At 46.3% G+C, this 16,815-nt stretch overlaps 1 protein-coding gene across 1 annotated transcript in view; it reads left to right on the forward strand.

The window, feature by feature from the left end:
- Positions 1-16,499, forward strand: part of Gipc2 (GIPC PDZ domain containing family member 2) — a 74,936-nt gene extending 58,437 nt beyond the window's left edge. Inside the window, exons 4-6 of the mRNA XM_005083613.4 lie at positions 418-524; positions 7,389-7,470; positions 16,031-16,499. Of these exons, the coding sequence (XP_005083670.2) occupies positions 418-524; positions 7,389-7,470; positions 16,031-16,179 (338 nt within the window). The 3' untranslated portion in view covers positions 16,180-16,499. The remainder of the gene's footprint in view (positions 1-417; positions 525-7,388; positions 7,471-16,030) is intronic.
- Positions 16,500-16,815: the final 316 nt, after the last annotated feature.

Raw genomic sequence — 16,815 nt, forward strand, 5'->3', positions numbered from 1 at the left:
CGTAGGGCAGTCTGTGTGGTAGGTGGAATTTCATCTACAAAGCATCAAGTTACAGGGCTCCATCTCTTCTCAGACCTTCTTTCAGGTCTTCAAGACAGAGATGACGGCCAGATGAGATTTCCTGGGTGCTTTCTGGCCACTCACACTTTTTTGCTGAGAAGAAAGCCAACACCTATTGTTTCTTTCCTGAGGCTTCTAGCCTGTGTTTCCTGTATGCTTTTGTTTTGTAGACCCAACTGTCCAGAGACTCCCCCATATGGGAATAATGGGGGCCAGGTGGGCCCGTTGCGCCTTAGGTAATTCTGGAGGAAGGCACATTTTTTATCAAGTCTGCTGTCACCGTGTGTTGTTACCAATGTCACGGAGTCTGTTGGGATTCTTTCTGAGCTCACACCTCTCCTACTCATGTCTTCACAGAAATAGGACCAAGGTCAAAAGCTGGAAAGACGTCTGCAGATAAGATTGCCACTTGCAGAGGGACTCTTCGTCTGAGGTCGAAAGGTCCTGCCACAGTGGAAGAGCTGGTAGGTCACGCTCACTTAACTCCCCCCTCTGTTCGGAGACACACAGCGATGCACATTTGTTAGAGCAGGAAATGCAGCTACCGTGATCTGAGCGAGCACAGCGCCCCGGCTAGGGGCAAAGCACGTGCTTTGAATTCATCTCCTCCTTGTGCACTGTTTCCTCCTCCTGAAAACCACTGAGGCAGTGAGAGGAGGTTACACCAAAGCATGAAAGCGTGGTCCGTGGTGACCGCCTCTCTGCAGGTCACTAGTCTAGACTTGTCAGAGGACGTTTGAACTAGAGTCAGGAGACAGCACTTACGAGGACTTGTTACAAGGAACTATTCTACTCGAGATGTCCAGTCTCCTAAGATAAACATCTTCCAGTCATGCCTGACTCCTCTTTTCCACGCTCTACACTCCTCCTGCTAGGGAAACCTTGTGGACCCATACCAGACTCCAACAACCTCCCCTGGGTGCAGTGAGACTCCAGGCAGCTTGTCCTACCCCAGAGGCTGCTGGAACATTCCCCGTTCTCCTCCCTGTTTCCCTCTGTGCTGGGTCCAGCAGCCAGGACTACCCTTTAGAGATGCAAGCTGGGGAGGCTGGGGTTTCCTGTGTCCCTGAGGATAAAAGTTAAGGCCCCAGACTTGCTAACCCTGTGGCCCGACCCCACATTTCTACTCTGATCTCACCACCACCGTCGCCCACTCCCTCCGCCTCAGCCAGGTTTCAGTCCTCCCCACGAGCTTCCAGGGTTCCCTTTGCTCAGGCTGCTGTTAAGAGTAACCCCTTCCCCCTGTGCTCCCATTTTTATCACCTTCCCTACACAGGCTTTTCAGAATATCTGGTAGAAGCTACAATTCTCTGCCTTTCCCACTTCTTTTGTTTGCTTGCTTTTGTTTCTCAGGACAGGGTTTCTCTGTGTAACTTTGGAGCCTGTCCTAGAACTCACTCTGCAGACCAGGCTGGCCTCGAACTCACAGAGATCCACCTGCCTCTGTCTTCCAAGTGCTGGGATCAAAGGTGTGCACCACCAACACCCAGCTATCTTTCCCAGTTCTTAACCTTAATTTTTCTTCCAAGCAACAAATGCTGCTGGACTCATATCTTTACTTTGCTTAATTTCATCTGTCGTTCACTCAGAGTCTTAGTCACCTAGGAGAGAATCTCATGGGCCAAAGGAATTCAAGTTTCTGCAGCATCAGTTACAGATGTATTTTAGGCTGAGGAAAGCAAGGGTTTCACTTATCGACTGACTGTCGATGCAAAGGTCAGCATCTGAGTGGAAAATGCCAGGAGGAGAAGACACAAATGGGGGGAAACATTGAAAGGAGCGCGCAGCAGGAGTGTGGGAGGCGGGGATCAGGGTGGGCAGGGGCAGGACCAGGCCTCCCCACTGCAGTGAGGACAGTGGGGGACAAAGTAGACGCAAAGGCATCCAAGTCTTGTGGCTCCTGAGAGGAGATCACAGGCACAGGCCCTCACAGCCTTTACATGAGAATGCCACCCTCACAGCCCTCACAGTCTGTGTGAGAGTGTCACCCGGGGAACCCTAAACCCTCTCAGTCTGTGTGAGAGTGTCGCCCTCAGATCTCCAGGCTCTCACAGTCTGTGTGAGAGTGTCGCCCTCAGATCTCCAGATTTGCAGAACATCAGATGAGTGATCAGGTGTAGGGTGAAGTCTTCCCTGCCATCCGCCTGGGTCCTGCCGCATTGTCTGAACCCCCAAATAACTCACAGGAGGCTATATTATTTATGAAGCTGTTGGCAGTTTGCCTGGTTTCTTACTGGCTACCTCTGACTTAAGTATTTACTCCATAATTGTTAATCTAAGTATTTCTCTTACCGGAGAAAAGGTCCGGATCTCTTATTCCTATGATGGCTACATGGTGACTTTTCTGTGTCTCTCTTTCCCAGAATCCTCCTTGACTCCTAGTCCCACATATCTTGCTTCCCTATTGGTCAACAGTGCTTTATTCAGACCAATCAGACACATTTTTACAGAATGACATCTCCCAACAGTCAGGTGACCAGTTAGGTGGCCGTTTGCAAAGAGGTCCCTAGAGCTTCTTGGATGACAATGTCCAGGGTCAGTGAAGCGCTGGTTCGTTAGAGCAGAAACTCAGGTGAAGGCTGCCTTCGGGCTGTATGAGTCTCAGGATGTTGTGTATTTTGGGGAACCCTGAGGAGGATCCATCTCTCAAGCTGGAGAGTGCATGGAGGCAGAAGCTTGAGCTTATGAGGCAAAGGGCAGGGATGCTGCCCATGGTTAGAGAGGGCCTTCCTTTGTCAGTTAACCCAATCTAGAGCCTCCCTCACAGACATGCCCAGAGATGTGTCTCCATAGTAATCTTCCATCTCATCAAGTTAAGCCAAAGCATTTTGAAAATAAGCTGTGGTGAGTTCTGTGCAAAACAACAGGCCAGGGACATCTGGTCGACCCTTTACTTTTTGCCTTTGCTCATTTCGCCCCCTGGTGTATGGCTGAGGACTGTCACTGTCCCTCGACTCAATGAACAAGCCCTTCACAGAAGACAGGAATCAGTGAGACGATGTAAAATCGGTGGGCAGGAGCTCGCAGTGGGGGACCTAGGAGAACGCTCTGTTGACTTTCTGTTGGAGGCCGTGAGGAAAATAAGCAGACCTGTGTGGAGGAAGCAGGGTGTGCTGGGCGCCTCTGTGCCCTGTGGGGTCGAGCATCATTTTTCCAACCGTTTACACAGCCAGTGGATGCATGCTAAGTACCCTGCTATGTATGAGGCGCTGCGATCTGGGAAAAAGTTACTCAAAAGTAAACATTATTTTGCATAGTCTGCTTAATTAAATAGGTTAATTAAAATCAGCTCATAATGAAGCTAGTTTGATGCTAATAGTAAATCAGTATAAATAGCTTGCAATCAAGTTTTTTTAAAAAAAGATTTACTTATTTATTATGGATACAAGCCAGAAGAGGGCACCATATTTCCTTACAGATGGTTGTGAGCCACCATGTGGTTGCTGGGAATTAGAACTCAGGACCTCTGGAAGAGCAGTCAGTGCTCTTAACCTCTGAGCCATCTCTCCAGCCCCTGCACTCAAGTTTTTAGAGGATTTAAACTTACAGGATTTAAAAAGTCTTCCCCCCCTAACCTGGCATAAACTCCGTAAGCTAAGGATGAGGCTCTACTCCCAGAATGCGTTCTTTATTCATTCCAGGCTCTGGTGACACAAGGGTAAATAAAGACCCTTTTCCTCTCGGGGGGGCATTGACAGGAGCCATTAGGACACCAGGGGATGCAGGGCTAAGGAACAGTCCAGGGCATACAGGGTCACAATGAAGAGGCTGCCAGGGAGCAGGGACGACGAGAGAGCAGCCAGTGGTTGCCTGCAGAAGTGACGGGGAGCTTGTGCAAATAGAAGATGAATTATCAGACAATCATGGGCTTGGGGAAGAGAGAGAGAGAGAGAGAGAGAGAGAGAGAGAGAGAGAGAGAGAGAGAGAGAGAGAGAGAGAGAGAGAGCGAGCTTGCTGTTTGCAAGAGCGTGGGTGACGATGAGGCCGGAGGAAGACATGGGGTGAGCATGTGAAAGGTCCCATGGTTAGCTGCAGATCCCTTTAAAAATGGCGGGCGGGAGGCAGCAACGTCATTGGTTGTGTGTTTTAGAAAACTTCCTTGGCTTCAGGGGTGTGCTGTCGAGCAGGATGGGTTCGGGAGGAAATGGCAGGGGAGAAAGTTAGGAACTCTCCGCCTGAGATAAAGGATGAGGACTCAAACACAGGGAGAGGTGATGGAGTAAGAGCCGTCCCAGAAACCAGCGGCCAGATGTTGGTGATGTTGTGTATGAGGAGCGCTGTCAATTTGCTACCACAGCTTGTACTATGGCTGGGTAGAAACAGAGGTGGTGGATATCTGAGTTACTGAATGTCTTAGTTACTGCTCTATTGCTGTGAAGAGACACCCTGGCCAAGGCAGTTTTTATAGGAGAGTTTATTTGGCTTACAGTTTCAGAGGGTGAGTCCACGACCGTCATGGTGCGGAGCACGTCAGCAGGCAGGCCTGCAGGCAATGCACTGAAGAAGTAGCTAAAAGCTTATATCCAGTTCGCAAGCAGGAGGCAAGGAAGTGGGGGGGGTGTGCATGCTAATGGGGGATGGCCAAAGCTCACTCCCGGAGACACACCTCTTCGAATAAGGCCACACCTCCTAGTCCTTCCCAAACAGCTCCACCAGCCGGGACAAAGCATTCACATACATGAGCCTGTGGGGACCATTCTCATTCAAACCAGCATAACTGGTGTAGCCTACAGCTTCATAGAGAATTCAAAAACGTTGCAATGAGGCAAGAGCAATCTGTCTTGTTGTTTAGTTTTAGTTCTTATAAATGAAGCCGTGAGATATTTGGGATGTAGCTCAGCAGTAGGACGCTTATCTATAGTACATAAACTTTGGGTTCGATCTCCAATAAGGCAGTATACTCATGTTAACATTTTTCACACACATACATTTTATAACCCTCATCCAAACATATAACCATGTGCACACACATGCATTCACACATATCACCCACTCAAACTGCACACACATTCACACTGACATACACACACTTACACACAAAGACACATACTCAATATGTACACTCTCACACATTCACAGACACCGCCATATATACACGCTGCTCACACATTCCACACAGCTCTAAACACACACACATACTCGCATGCAGTTACACTCGCATACAAATTCAGGTAATGACACTGCACATTCAAATACACATTCATAATACTAATATGCATACACCCACACATACGTACTTAATCCACACACTTGAAACACACAAACACTCCACACACATGTATACACACAGAAATACTGATTCCCCACTCACTGCAGACACACTCATGTATACGCATATTTAACACAAACTTTTACACATTCAGTCACATGCATACACTACACACTCATTTGCATATACTAATACTCACACATTCACACAATCACACACACATATACACACAGAATGGCATGCATTTACCTCACTAATATGTATGTGTATACATATGTACACTCCATATCCCCCACATACATACTCATATACTCATGTATACATACAGAAAGTCTGAGCACACACACTCTCACACAATACACAAATGAACACACACCTTCTCATATACTCATACACATATTCATACGCATACTTCATACACAAATATTTTACATATTCATGCATACACACAAATTCATACATTCACATAGGCTCACACACATGAATACACCCACATCCCTCTCTACATGCGCACATCACATAAACATCCTCTCATTAAATTCACACTCAAATATCACACACAAGCACACAAAAGCTCACCTATTTATATGAACACACTTATATAAACAATACGCCGCACTCCCCACACATGTACACAGTCATACATAATGCACTGGCATTTTCTCATGTACACAATCACACACTGATAATCCCAGCACTGGGGAGGAGGTGGAGACTGGAGGGCTTGGGGCTTGCTGCCTAAATCAGTAAACTTCAGGTTCCATGAGAGACTCTGCCTCAAAAAACATAAGGAGGGCAACTGGGGAGAGCACTTGAGATCAGCCTCTGACATCCACACAAATATGCCACACATGTTCATATACATGGAACACACACAGACACACAGACAAAGGCACACACTCACACACATAGACACAGACAGACACACAGACACAGTCATAGACACACAAACAAAGGCACACACCCACACACATAGACCCAGACAGACACAGAGACACAGACATACTCACAGACATGTACACATACACACAGACACACAGAGACACACACAGACACAAACACACACCATGCATAGACACAGATAGGCATGCAGACACGTATACATAGACACAGGTAGACGTATAGACATACATGGACACACATAGCTACAGACACAAACACATAGACACACAAAACAAAGACACACATAGACATAGACAGACACACATAGAGACACAGTCACACACAGATACATACATGCACACACACAGACACATACACACAAGCAAACACACATATAGACACACAGAGACACAGACACACATAGAGACATAGGCACACACAGACACAGACATAACACAGATATGCACACACACAGACACGCAGAGACATAGACAGACTGACAGACACAGTTACATGACAAACAGACACACACGCACAGACACACAGAGACACACATAGACACACAGACACAGACACACACAGACACAGACACACACACACACACACACACACACACACACACACACACACACACTAGGCAAAGAGTTTGGAGACTCCCAACCTTCTAGTGGCCCATGACCCTAACTTCTAGTGTTCCTGTATTCTCCAGGCCCATGGGACTTCTTACAGTGAGTGTATGTAGCATGCTCTTCTGTCAGACCTTACAAATTCATGGGCTTTCCATGTGTGTCTCTTCTATCCAGTGTCTCTCTCTCTCCCCTGTGTATCTGACACCTCCCTATTCATGGAAACACAGTCCTTAAATCACTTCTTTCTGAACACTTCTGGCTTTTGACCTCTTATGCCTTTAAAATTATTGTCTAATTATTGATGCTGTATCTTTCTTCTATTTAGGTAGCTCAGTACTTGGGAACCATCCTCCCTCCCCCTCCCTCCCTCCCTCTTTCCCTCCCTCCTTCCTTCCCTCCCTCCCTTTCTTTTTTTCTTGAATCCGCACTTAACGCTGACACTATGGCTAAATATTTATTGTATTTACTCTTAGCTACAGGGTTAAAGGGTGTGCTCCAGATATGTCCGCTGAAGTTAGCCAATGGACCAGATATTTCCTTCTGTGTGTGCCCCGAAAGTCAAGAGATTTATTGTGTAAATGCAGTATCTTGTTGTTCTCTTTTTAAAGCCATCGGAAGCCAAAGCAAAGGCGATTGAAAAGGTTGATGATCTCCTCGAACTGTACATGGGAATTCGAGATACTGACTTGGGTAAGGCCGCACTGTTAACGATAATTTCTGTGTTGTTTCTTTGAGATGAAAAGGATTCATGGAGCACAAAAGAGAATATAAACGGTAAAGAATAATGATTTACCCAGTTGCTTGCTGGGAGGCATTACTGCTAGGTTATATTTTAAGATTATAGTTAAACTGGGCATGGTGGCACATTCCTTTAATCCCAGCACTCGGGAGGCAAGTGAGCTCAAGGCTAGCCTGGTCAACATAATGTGTTCCAGAGCAGCCAGAGCTACATAACAGGGAGAACTTATCTCAAAAAACACACAAAAATTAGTTAATTTTAGTCTAGACACTATAAATAATACCACCTTTACCATGTTTTATGCTTTACAATATACATGAAAATTATGCATATGAAAAGTTATCTGATGTGTTGAATTTACCTTGAGTAATGGCTAAATTATGTATTATGATATTCAAGTTGTACACCATCTAATAGGATTCCTGAAGTAGGAAGAAAAGACACAGAACTCACGAAGAAGGATGACTCGGTAGTGGGGTTTCTGGGTGTTCCCTGGGTTATTTCTTTTGTTAACATGAATGTGTCAGGTTCTTGCTTTAATCAGCCAAAACACTACCAGTACCAAATATTTCAAAACAAATGAAAGCAAAAAACCCCAATTCCAACTGTATTAAGGAGGAAAAAAAATAGGAGAAATTTATGGTTTTTATAACTGAAAAATCCAGAGATGGCTTTTCAAAAATGTCTAGATCTGGGTGCTGGGGAGACAGCTCTGAAGTTAAGAGCTTTTACTGCTCGGTTCAGTTCCCAGCACGTCTGTGGCAGTTCACAACTTCAAGCTCTAATTCCAGAGGTTCTGACGCCCTCTTGTGGCCTCCATGGGCACCACACACACACACACACACACACACACACACACACACACACACACACACACACACACTACACAGAGGCCTCTTAATTATGAAGGCTAGGCCTTAGCTTAGGTTTGTTTCTAACTCGTTCTTACAACTTAAATCAACCCATATCTTTTAATCTACATTCTTTGATGTGGCTCGGTTACCCTTGCTCTGTATGGCCCATCCTGTTTCCCTAACACCTGGCGGGCAACTCTGCTCTTCTTCTTCCCAGAACTCTCTGTCCCCGGAAGTCCCGCCTGACCTCTTCCTGCCTAGCTATTGGCCATCCAGCTCTTCATGACACCAATCACAGCAACACATTTCACCTAGTGTAAAGGGATATTCCACAACAAGTTGGGGATAGCTGACATGTGACCCACATAAGCATTAAAGTGGCAGAAACTAAGGAAGACAAGAGTTTACAAGTCCAGCTGCCCCAGCCCCCAGGGACACCTGACTTAGCCCAATTTTAAAGGACCCAGGGGAAGAGACTCTTAATACGCCATCTGTTTTTTCTGTTCCTTGTTTCTCATTTTTCTTTTATTATGCTCCCAGTGTAGTGTTACTTTATCTTATCTTCAAAAACTTTTATGTTTATATTATTTCTCTGATTTTATTTATGTATTTTCTGTATTGAGTGACCTCCTTTTGACTTTTGTTTTCTTTTATAAACGTTTTTCTTCAGCTTTCCCCTTACAACATTCTCATTCTTTTCCCCTTAACCTTGGGTCTCTTCTGGCTCCTCCCCTCCTCCCCACCCTATCATTTTCTCACATTTGTCTCTACATTAACCTTAAATGATTTTAACCTCATCTCATAAGCTACTTTGTCCTTTTCTGTTTTTATGGTAATTGTTGATATACGTGCACCACTGTGTCTTGTTCGGTTGCTGTTGTTACTGTTTGAGAATTTGTTTTCTCCTCCCTGAGCTGCGCTGGGTCTGAACCTTAAGAGCAGGCCATCCACTAAGATCTCAGCTAAAGCTTCATGAGATGTACAACCAACAGATGCACACCCCTCAACACAGGAAACAAGAAACATAAAAAGCAAGGCAACAGCCGGGTGTTGGTGGCGCACGCCTTTAATCCCAGCACTCGGGAGGCAGAGGCAGGCAGATCTCTGTGAGTTTGAGGCCAGCCTGGTCTATAGAGTGAGTCCCAGGACAGCCTCCAAAGCCACAGAGAAACCCTGTCTTGAAAAAACAAAACAAAACAAAAGGCAAGGCAACATAACTCCTCAGCTTGTCAAAAGGTCATAAATCTGAAGCCACTGAATTAAAAGATACTAACTTAAATAGGTAAAATGCCAGACAAAGGATTTAAGAGCTTACTTGTAAAAATCACAAGAGATTTTATGCAACCTACATAAAGATACATAAAAGCAGATAAATGGAGTAAGAAAACCAATCTTGAGTGTAGGAAAAAAAATGTTAGTAAAATGGAAAGGAAACTCAGCAAGAAAACTGAAGTTTTGAATAAAAAGAAATGTGTCAGGTGCTATGGTGCATGTTTTTAATGATAGCACTCAGGAGGCAGAGGCAGGTGGATTGCTCTGAGTTCCAGGACAGCCAGGGATACACAGTGAGACCTTGTCTCAAAAACCCTACCAAACAAATAAACAAATAAAAAAACAGGAATGTTGGAAAGGAAATATTTAGTGAACCATAAACAAAATAAAACAAAACAACAACAAAACTGAACAAAACCACAGGGGACAGCATCACCAATCAACTAAATCAAACAAAAGACTGTCATGACCAGAAGCCTAGGTTGACACATCCCATGCTTGGATACCAGTGAGAAGAGAACTGAGCTGTCAAACCCACAAACTTCCAAGATCTCTGGGCCATGATCCAGAGACCAAATCTGAGAATTCATGGGGCAGACCAATGAGCGAGATAAACTAAAGGAATAGAAAATCTAGTTAATGTAGGAGAAAAATCCCCCAAGTCTAGGGAAAGACATGAACATCCCAGCACAGTAGAACCCTAGATTGTCATGATCAGAGAATAAACTAGAGCTAAGATGGCCAGAGCACATACATCCAGGCTCACCTCATCTCCAGAGCCTACATTTTGGGGGAATTCTGGGATTTGGATAAGTGACTCAGACTTGTGAGAGTAATTCAGATGCATGGAAATGAGCTTAAGAGGGTTTAGAGGGCAGTGACCTTAAACATACAGACTACGTAGTGTTTGTTAGAAAATGACGTACTTCATCAGTCTTCAGCCGAGAGGCATCGGAGAACGACAGATGGCCTGGGTGAGACTCAGGACTCAAGTCCATCCCTGGACTGTGAGCCAGAACTTGGGAGAACCAAGCTCTCAAGGAAGGACCCTAGGGCTGTCTTCAGCATTCTAACTTTTCGTAGTTTTATAAATCAGGACGAGTTATTGTTATTAAAATGCAGATATGGGGGCTGGAGACGGTTCAGCAGTTAAGACTGCTTGCCTTTCTTCCAGAAGATGTGAGTTCATTTCCCAGGACCTCTGGTGAGCGGCTCACACCCACTCTAACTCTAGCTCCAGAGGCTCTGACGCTCTCTTCTGGCCTCCACAGTTACTGCACTCACGCACACCCCTACACAAACGCACACACATTCAAAGAAATCGAGATGAAATGAAATCTGGTGCTCACGGAAAACTGAAGAGGCGTGGTAGCTCCCGGGACTGGAATTGCAGGTGGTTTCGCGTTGCCATGTGGGTGCTGGGAATTGAACCTGAGAGCTCCTAACCACCAAGCCATCTACCTCTTCAGCGCCCCCCCAAAATAAAACACATCTTTACACAATTATTTTATTGATGTGTGTGGGTGTTTTGCCTGCATGTATGTGTGTTCGCCATGTGCATGCCTGATGCCCTCAGAGGTTAGAAGAGGGCATCGGAGCCCCTGGAACTGGAGCTATGGATAATTGTGAGCTGCCATGAGGATGCTGGTTTCTGAACCTGTGTCGGCCGTCTGCAAGAACAAGTGCTCATCGTAGACAAAGCATCTCTGAGGCCCTTGAATCTTAAACACACACACACACACACACACACACACACACACACACACACACACACACACACAGTGCACCAGAGTGACGGATAGCAGTGCGGATGATTATAAATGGATTTAAATCACAAGTACAGTGCATCAGAGTGACGGATAGCAGTGCGGATGATTATAAACGATTTAAATCACAAGTCTTTAAAGATGAATTTTCTGGGTTCACGTGATGGTCCAGCAGGTATAAAGCCATTGCCCACTAAGCCTGGTGACCCGAGTTTGGTTCCAGGGGTCCACAAGGTGAAAGGAGAGTGCGGCCTCCCGCACGTTGAAGCTGCCCTTTGACCTTCACAATCCGCACTGTGGTGTACCAGTGCGGCACGCATTCTAATAGGTCTTAATAATAAAAACCCAGAGACAGATTATTGGGGTTAAAGCTGAAGATCAGAGAAGCAGGGCGGCCAGCTGCCAGAGAGTTCTCATCTCTACCAGTGCTCAGCCCAGAAAGAAGGGCGATCCTGTCCTCAGACTGCATCTGCAGACTGCGTCCGTCTCCACCAAACCTCAGACTGCGCTGAGCTCCTGTCTCCTCCCACTTTGGATTCCTCTCTAGTGCTGGGATTAAAGGCGTGGGATCCCAAGTGCTGAGATCACCTTTGAGTGAGCTCTGTTTCTCTTTTAGTCTGGATCAGTATCGTGTGACTCAGGGTGGCCCTGAATTATCAGAGATCCATCTGCCTCTATCTCCCAAGTGCTGGGGTTAAAGGTGAGAGCCACCACTGCCTGGACTCTCTGGCTGACTAGTGTGGCTAGCTTTGTATTCGGATCTTCAGGCAAGCTTTGTTAGATCATAAACAAAGTATCACCATATACCATACGTTCCCTCCCCAAACACACACACACACACACACACACACACACACACACACACACACACACACACACACACTAAAGAAATAAACGTAATTTAGAAAAGAACTTTAAAATAGAAGGATGATTTTTCTCTTGTGCCCAGAAATGTAGACTATTAAACATTCTAAAATATTCATTGAAATCACCCAGTGGTCCCTTGTCAGTTTCATTAAATATCTGTAGCAAATTCCTTTGATTGACACGAAGCTATTGTCATCACACATGATTAGTAGTGTGATCAGTCACTTAGGGAGGCAGAGTGTAGGGAAAGCAATTATTTGAAGAATGTCAGCTGTTGTTAAATTAGGAATTTCTGTTGTTCAGATATGATTAGCATGACATACAATTTAGAAATGTTAACCTGACTTAACGGACAAATGAAAGCTTTTGCTTCTCTGTATTTCCAGTATTTATTAGCTTTCAGGAGTATCCTTCCTCAACTCCCTTTCTCCCTCCCTCCCTCCCTCCCTCCCTCCCTCCCTCCCTCCCTCCCTCCCTCCCTCCCTCCCTCCCTTCCTTCCTTTTCCTTCCTCCCTTCCTTCCTCCCTCCCTCCCTCCCTCCCTTCCTTCCTTCCTTTTCCTTCCTTCCTTGCTTCTTCCCTCCCTCCCTCCCTCCCTCCCTCCCTCCCTCCCTCCCTCCCTCCCTCCCTCCCTTCCTTTTCCTTCCTCCCTTCCTTCCTTCCCTCCCTCCCTCCCATCCCACTCCCCCCCACTCCCTCCCTTCCTTCTTCCTTGCTTTCTGTTCTGTGTAGCCCTGACTCTCCTGACACTTGCTCTGTAGACCAGCCTGGCCTCGAACTCAGAGATCTGCTTGTCTCTGCCTCTCGAGTGCTGGGATTAAAAGCATGGGCCACCACCGCCCAGCTTCAAATGAGTCTTTGTAGGAAATACCTCTGAGAATTAATGCCCTTTGATGGTTGTGAAGCTAAGCTGTGAAATGTGTTTTTTTTTCAACCAGCCAAGATAACTACCTTGAGATGTTATCTGTAAAGAAAAAAGTTCCAGAAGATGTTGAGTCTGGGGAGTGATCTAACTCAGGGACATGTTGTACTTTCTACCTGTTAGCTTTAAGGCAGCGGTGTAGCTATAGTGGACCTATAGTGTTTCCTGATACCGGTTTAGGATTTTGGAACTAATTCTGACAGTTTAAGAATTAAAAAAGTTAACCTATTAAAAAGGCTAGAGCCGGGTGGTGGTGGTGCACACCTTTAATCCCAGCACTCGGGAGGCAGAGGCAGGCGGATCTCTGTGAGTTCGAGGCCGGGCTGGACCGATAGCCTCCAAAACAATACAGAGAAACCCTGTCTCGTAAAAAAAAAAAAAAGGCTAGAATGTGTGGGAAGGCAATTAAAATGGTAGTTTCTAAGTCCGTTTCCCCACAATAGCCGGTTAGGAAGGTATATATTAATGATGTTTCCAAAGCGAGGAACGCGTTTCTTCCTTGGGTTCTTTGTACTGGTCAGTGAAGCCACGCACGCTGTGAAGAGCTCCTTCTAAGTTGAGAGCAGTGAAATCCGGAGTAGATCTTTATTGAAAAGTGCGTTGCAGAGGCTGGAGGAGCAGCTCATTGGACAAGAGTACTGGCGCCTCTTTCAGAGAACCTGGCCCACACAGCATCTCATAGTCATCTGTAACACCCAGGCCCAGGGCATGCACCACCCTCTCCTGGTCTCCACAGGTACTGCATATGTACGGTGTACAAACATATATGCTGGTAAGACACCCACACACATAGAAAATAACAGGTAAACAATTCTTTAAAACACACATTGTAGGGCTGAGGGCATAGCTCATAGATAGAGCATCTACCTGGCATACATGAGACACTGAGTTGGAGTTCCAGTACCACACACACACACACACACACACACACACACGCCCTATATATACACATGCATACATGTAGTACTCATACACACACATATACATACATATAAGATATACATACACATGTATAATAAAGATTTTTAAGTAACAGGTCAATTTTTTTTTGGATTTTATGAGACAGGGTTTCTCTGTATTGTTTTGGAGGCTGTTGGTCCAGCCCGGCCTCAAACTCACAGAGATCCGCCTGCCTCTGCCTCCCGAGTGCTGGGATTAAAGGCGTGCGCCACCACCGCCCGGCAACAGGTCAATTTTTATACCTAAAAGTTCTTTAAATATTTACAAACTTAATGGCGACTATGTTGATGAAAATTTTGTGGTGATAGGAGCATAAATATACTCTCAGAGTGGCCACAAGAGGCCAGCACTTAGCTGCAATATGTGGCATTAAAGAAAAAGTCCTTTGTGGTCACTAGTGCTTTTAAGGGGCAGAACTTCATGGGCTTCTCTTCTCTATCCTGGGGAAAGGTCCTCGGGGAATGTGTGCTCATGGGGATGCTGTTTCCCAGACACAGAACACGGGGTTTAAGTAACTTCCTAGGAAGGCAGACCACACATACTATCGTTAATTTTCTATCCTAAACCAGAAGGTGCCCAAGAAAGATGCTACAGAACTCAAACTGCTGTGTGGCAGGCTGTAAAGTACTCCCTTGGTAGGGGAAGAGTATACTCCAGCTAGTTGTGAGTCGGGCGTGGATGGAAGGCACAGAGAGTGTTAGACTGTGTATGGGGGGGGAGTAAGGGGCTGTGTGTGCTAAGATTCCTAGAAAGGTTAGCCATGAGGTACTTTTTAATTTTTTAATTTAAATTAGAAACAAGCTTGCTTTGCATGTCAATCCCAGCTCCCTCCTCTCCTCCCCTCCTCTCCCACCCCAAGAACCCCAACCCCCATCCCATCCCCTCTGTTCCCCAAGGAGGGTGAGGCCCTCCATGGGGGATCTCCAAAGTCTGTTATATCATCCCGGGCAGGGCGTGGGCCCAACCCCATGTGTCCAGGCTGAGAGAGCATCCCTCATTGTGGGATGGGCTCCCCAATCTATTTGTATGCCAGGGATAAATACTGATCTACTACCCTAGGCCTCCTCACTGACACCCACATTCAGTGGGTCTGGGTCAGTCCTATGCTTCCCTCTCAGCCATCAGTCTGGGGTTCATGAGTTTCCCCTTGTTCAGGTCAGCTGTCTCTGTGGGTTTCACCAGCCAAGTCTTGACCCCTTTGCTCATCACTTCTCCATCTCTGTAACTGGATCTAGGAGATATTCTTGATTTTTTTTTGTTTTTGTTTTTGAGATGGGGTTTCTCTGTATTGTTTTGGAAGCTGTCCTGGAACTCGCTCTGTAGACCAGGCTGGCCTCAAACTCACAGAGACCCACCTGCCTCTGCTTCCCCGAGTGCTGGGATCAAAGGCGTGTGCCACCACTGCCCGACCGCCGTGAGGTTTTCTTAAAGTATGCCTTCCCCCCTCAGAATGCTGGATGGTTGCAGAGAGGACTCGGCAGAATACTTCTCTAGAATGCACAAGTTTGATCTACAGAGCCCATGTGAAAACACTAGACGCGATGGTGCATGCTTTAGAATTGAGTGTTGGGGAAGTGGAGATGGGAGGGTTACTGGTACCAGCAGAGCCCACCTAGTGAGCTCCAGGACGGCGAGGGCTTCAAAGGACGCGGATGGCATCTCAGGGCTTGACACCCAAGGTTCCGTCTGGCCTCTCCGTGCGTGCACACACCCCACACCAGACAAACAAAACAACCCCCAAAGAATGCTGGAGACTCCCGAGTGATGGGCTCTCAGGCTGGGGACAGGGCAGGGGTGAGAGCTCCATAAGTGGTGACAGTCCTCTGGTGCTGGCTCATGACTCATTAACCTTTAAAAATTGTCATCGACAGCTACGACCATGTTTGAAGCTGGAAAAGACAAAAGCAACCCGGACGAGTTCGCTGTGGCACTGGATGAGACTCTGGGCGACTTTGCCTTTCCCGACGAGTTTGTGTTTGATGTGTGGGGAGCCATTGGCGACGTGAAACGGGGGAGATGATGGCGTGGACAGTCTTCCCGAAGGAATGACGGGAGTTCTTTCCAAGGCGGTCTTCTTGGGGACTCTTAGGGATCCTTATGAACTCTACTTTAGCTTCATGTGTAGGAGACACTGTCTACGAAACGTAACTCTGATTTATGGATAATAAGTAGCTTCCCATGTAGTATGCTTAAGATAAGTTAAAGTGTGATCCATTTTAATATTTGTCCAAAAGCCTCTAAAAGTGATTTTTTTAAATAAAGAAACATTTCTGCACAGGTGGTCTCATTCCCTGTTGACACTCATGCCTTACTTTCCACATTAAACAGTTGGTTACAACAGCTTTGTGTGGGCATTTTGTCTTCCATTATCTTTTAAAAAATTGTGCATTTGTCATTACCGTACGTGTGGACTGTGTGTGTACCAGTGCCCCAGGAGGCCAGAAGGGGGCGTCTGCAACTGACTGGAACTCCGCAGCTGGAGTTGGGCGCAGCTGGGAGCTGCACATGGTTCTGGGAACCTAACCTGGGCTGTCTGCAGGAGCAGCTAGTGTGCTCTGTAGTGCTGAGCTCTCTCTCCTTTCTTCCAAAATCTTAGTGCAGTGGGGATTAGGCTTAGAGCCGATTTTCCTCGGAACGTCTTCATTTTGCTGTGTTA

The sequence above is a fragment of the Mesocricetus auratus genome, unplaced genomic scaffold (genome assembly GCF_017639785.1).
Source record: "Mesocricetus auratus isolate SY011 unplaced genomic scaffold, BCM_Maur_2.0 Super-Scaffold_100009, whole genome shotgun sequence".
Taxonomy (NCBI): Eukaryota; Metazoa; Chordata; class Mammalia; order Rodentia; family Cricetidae; genus Mesocricetus; species Mesocricetus auratus.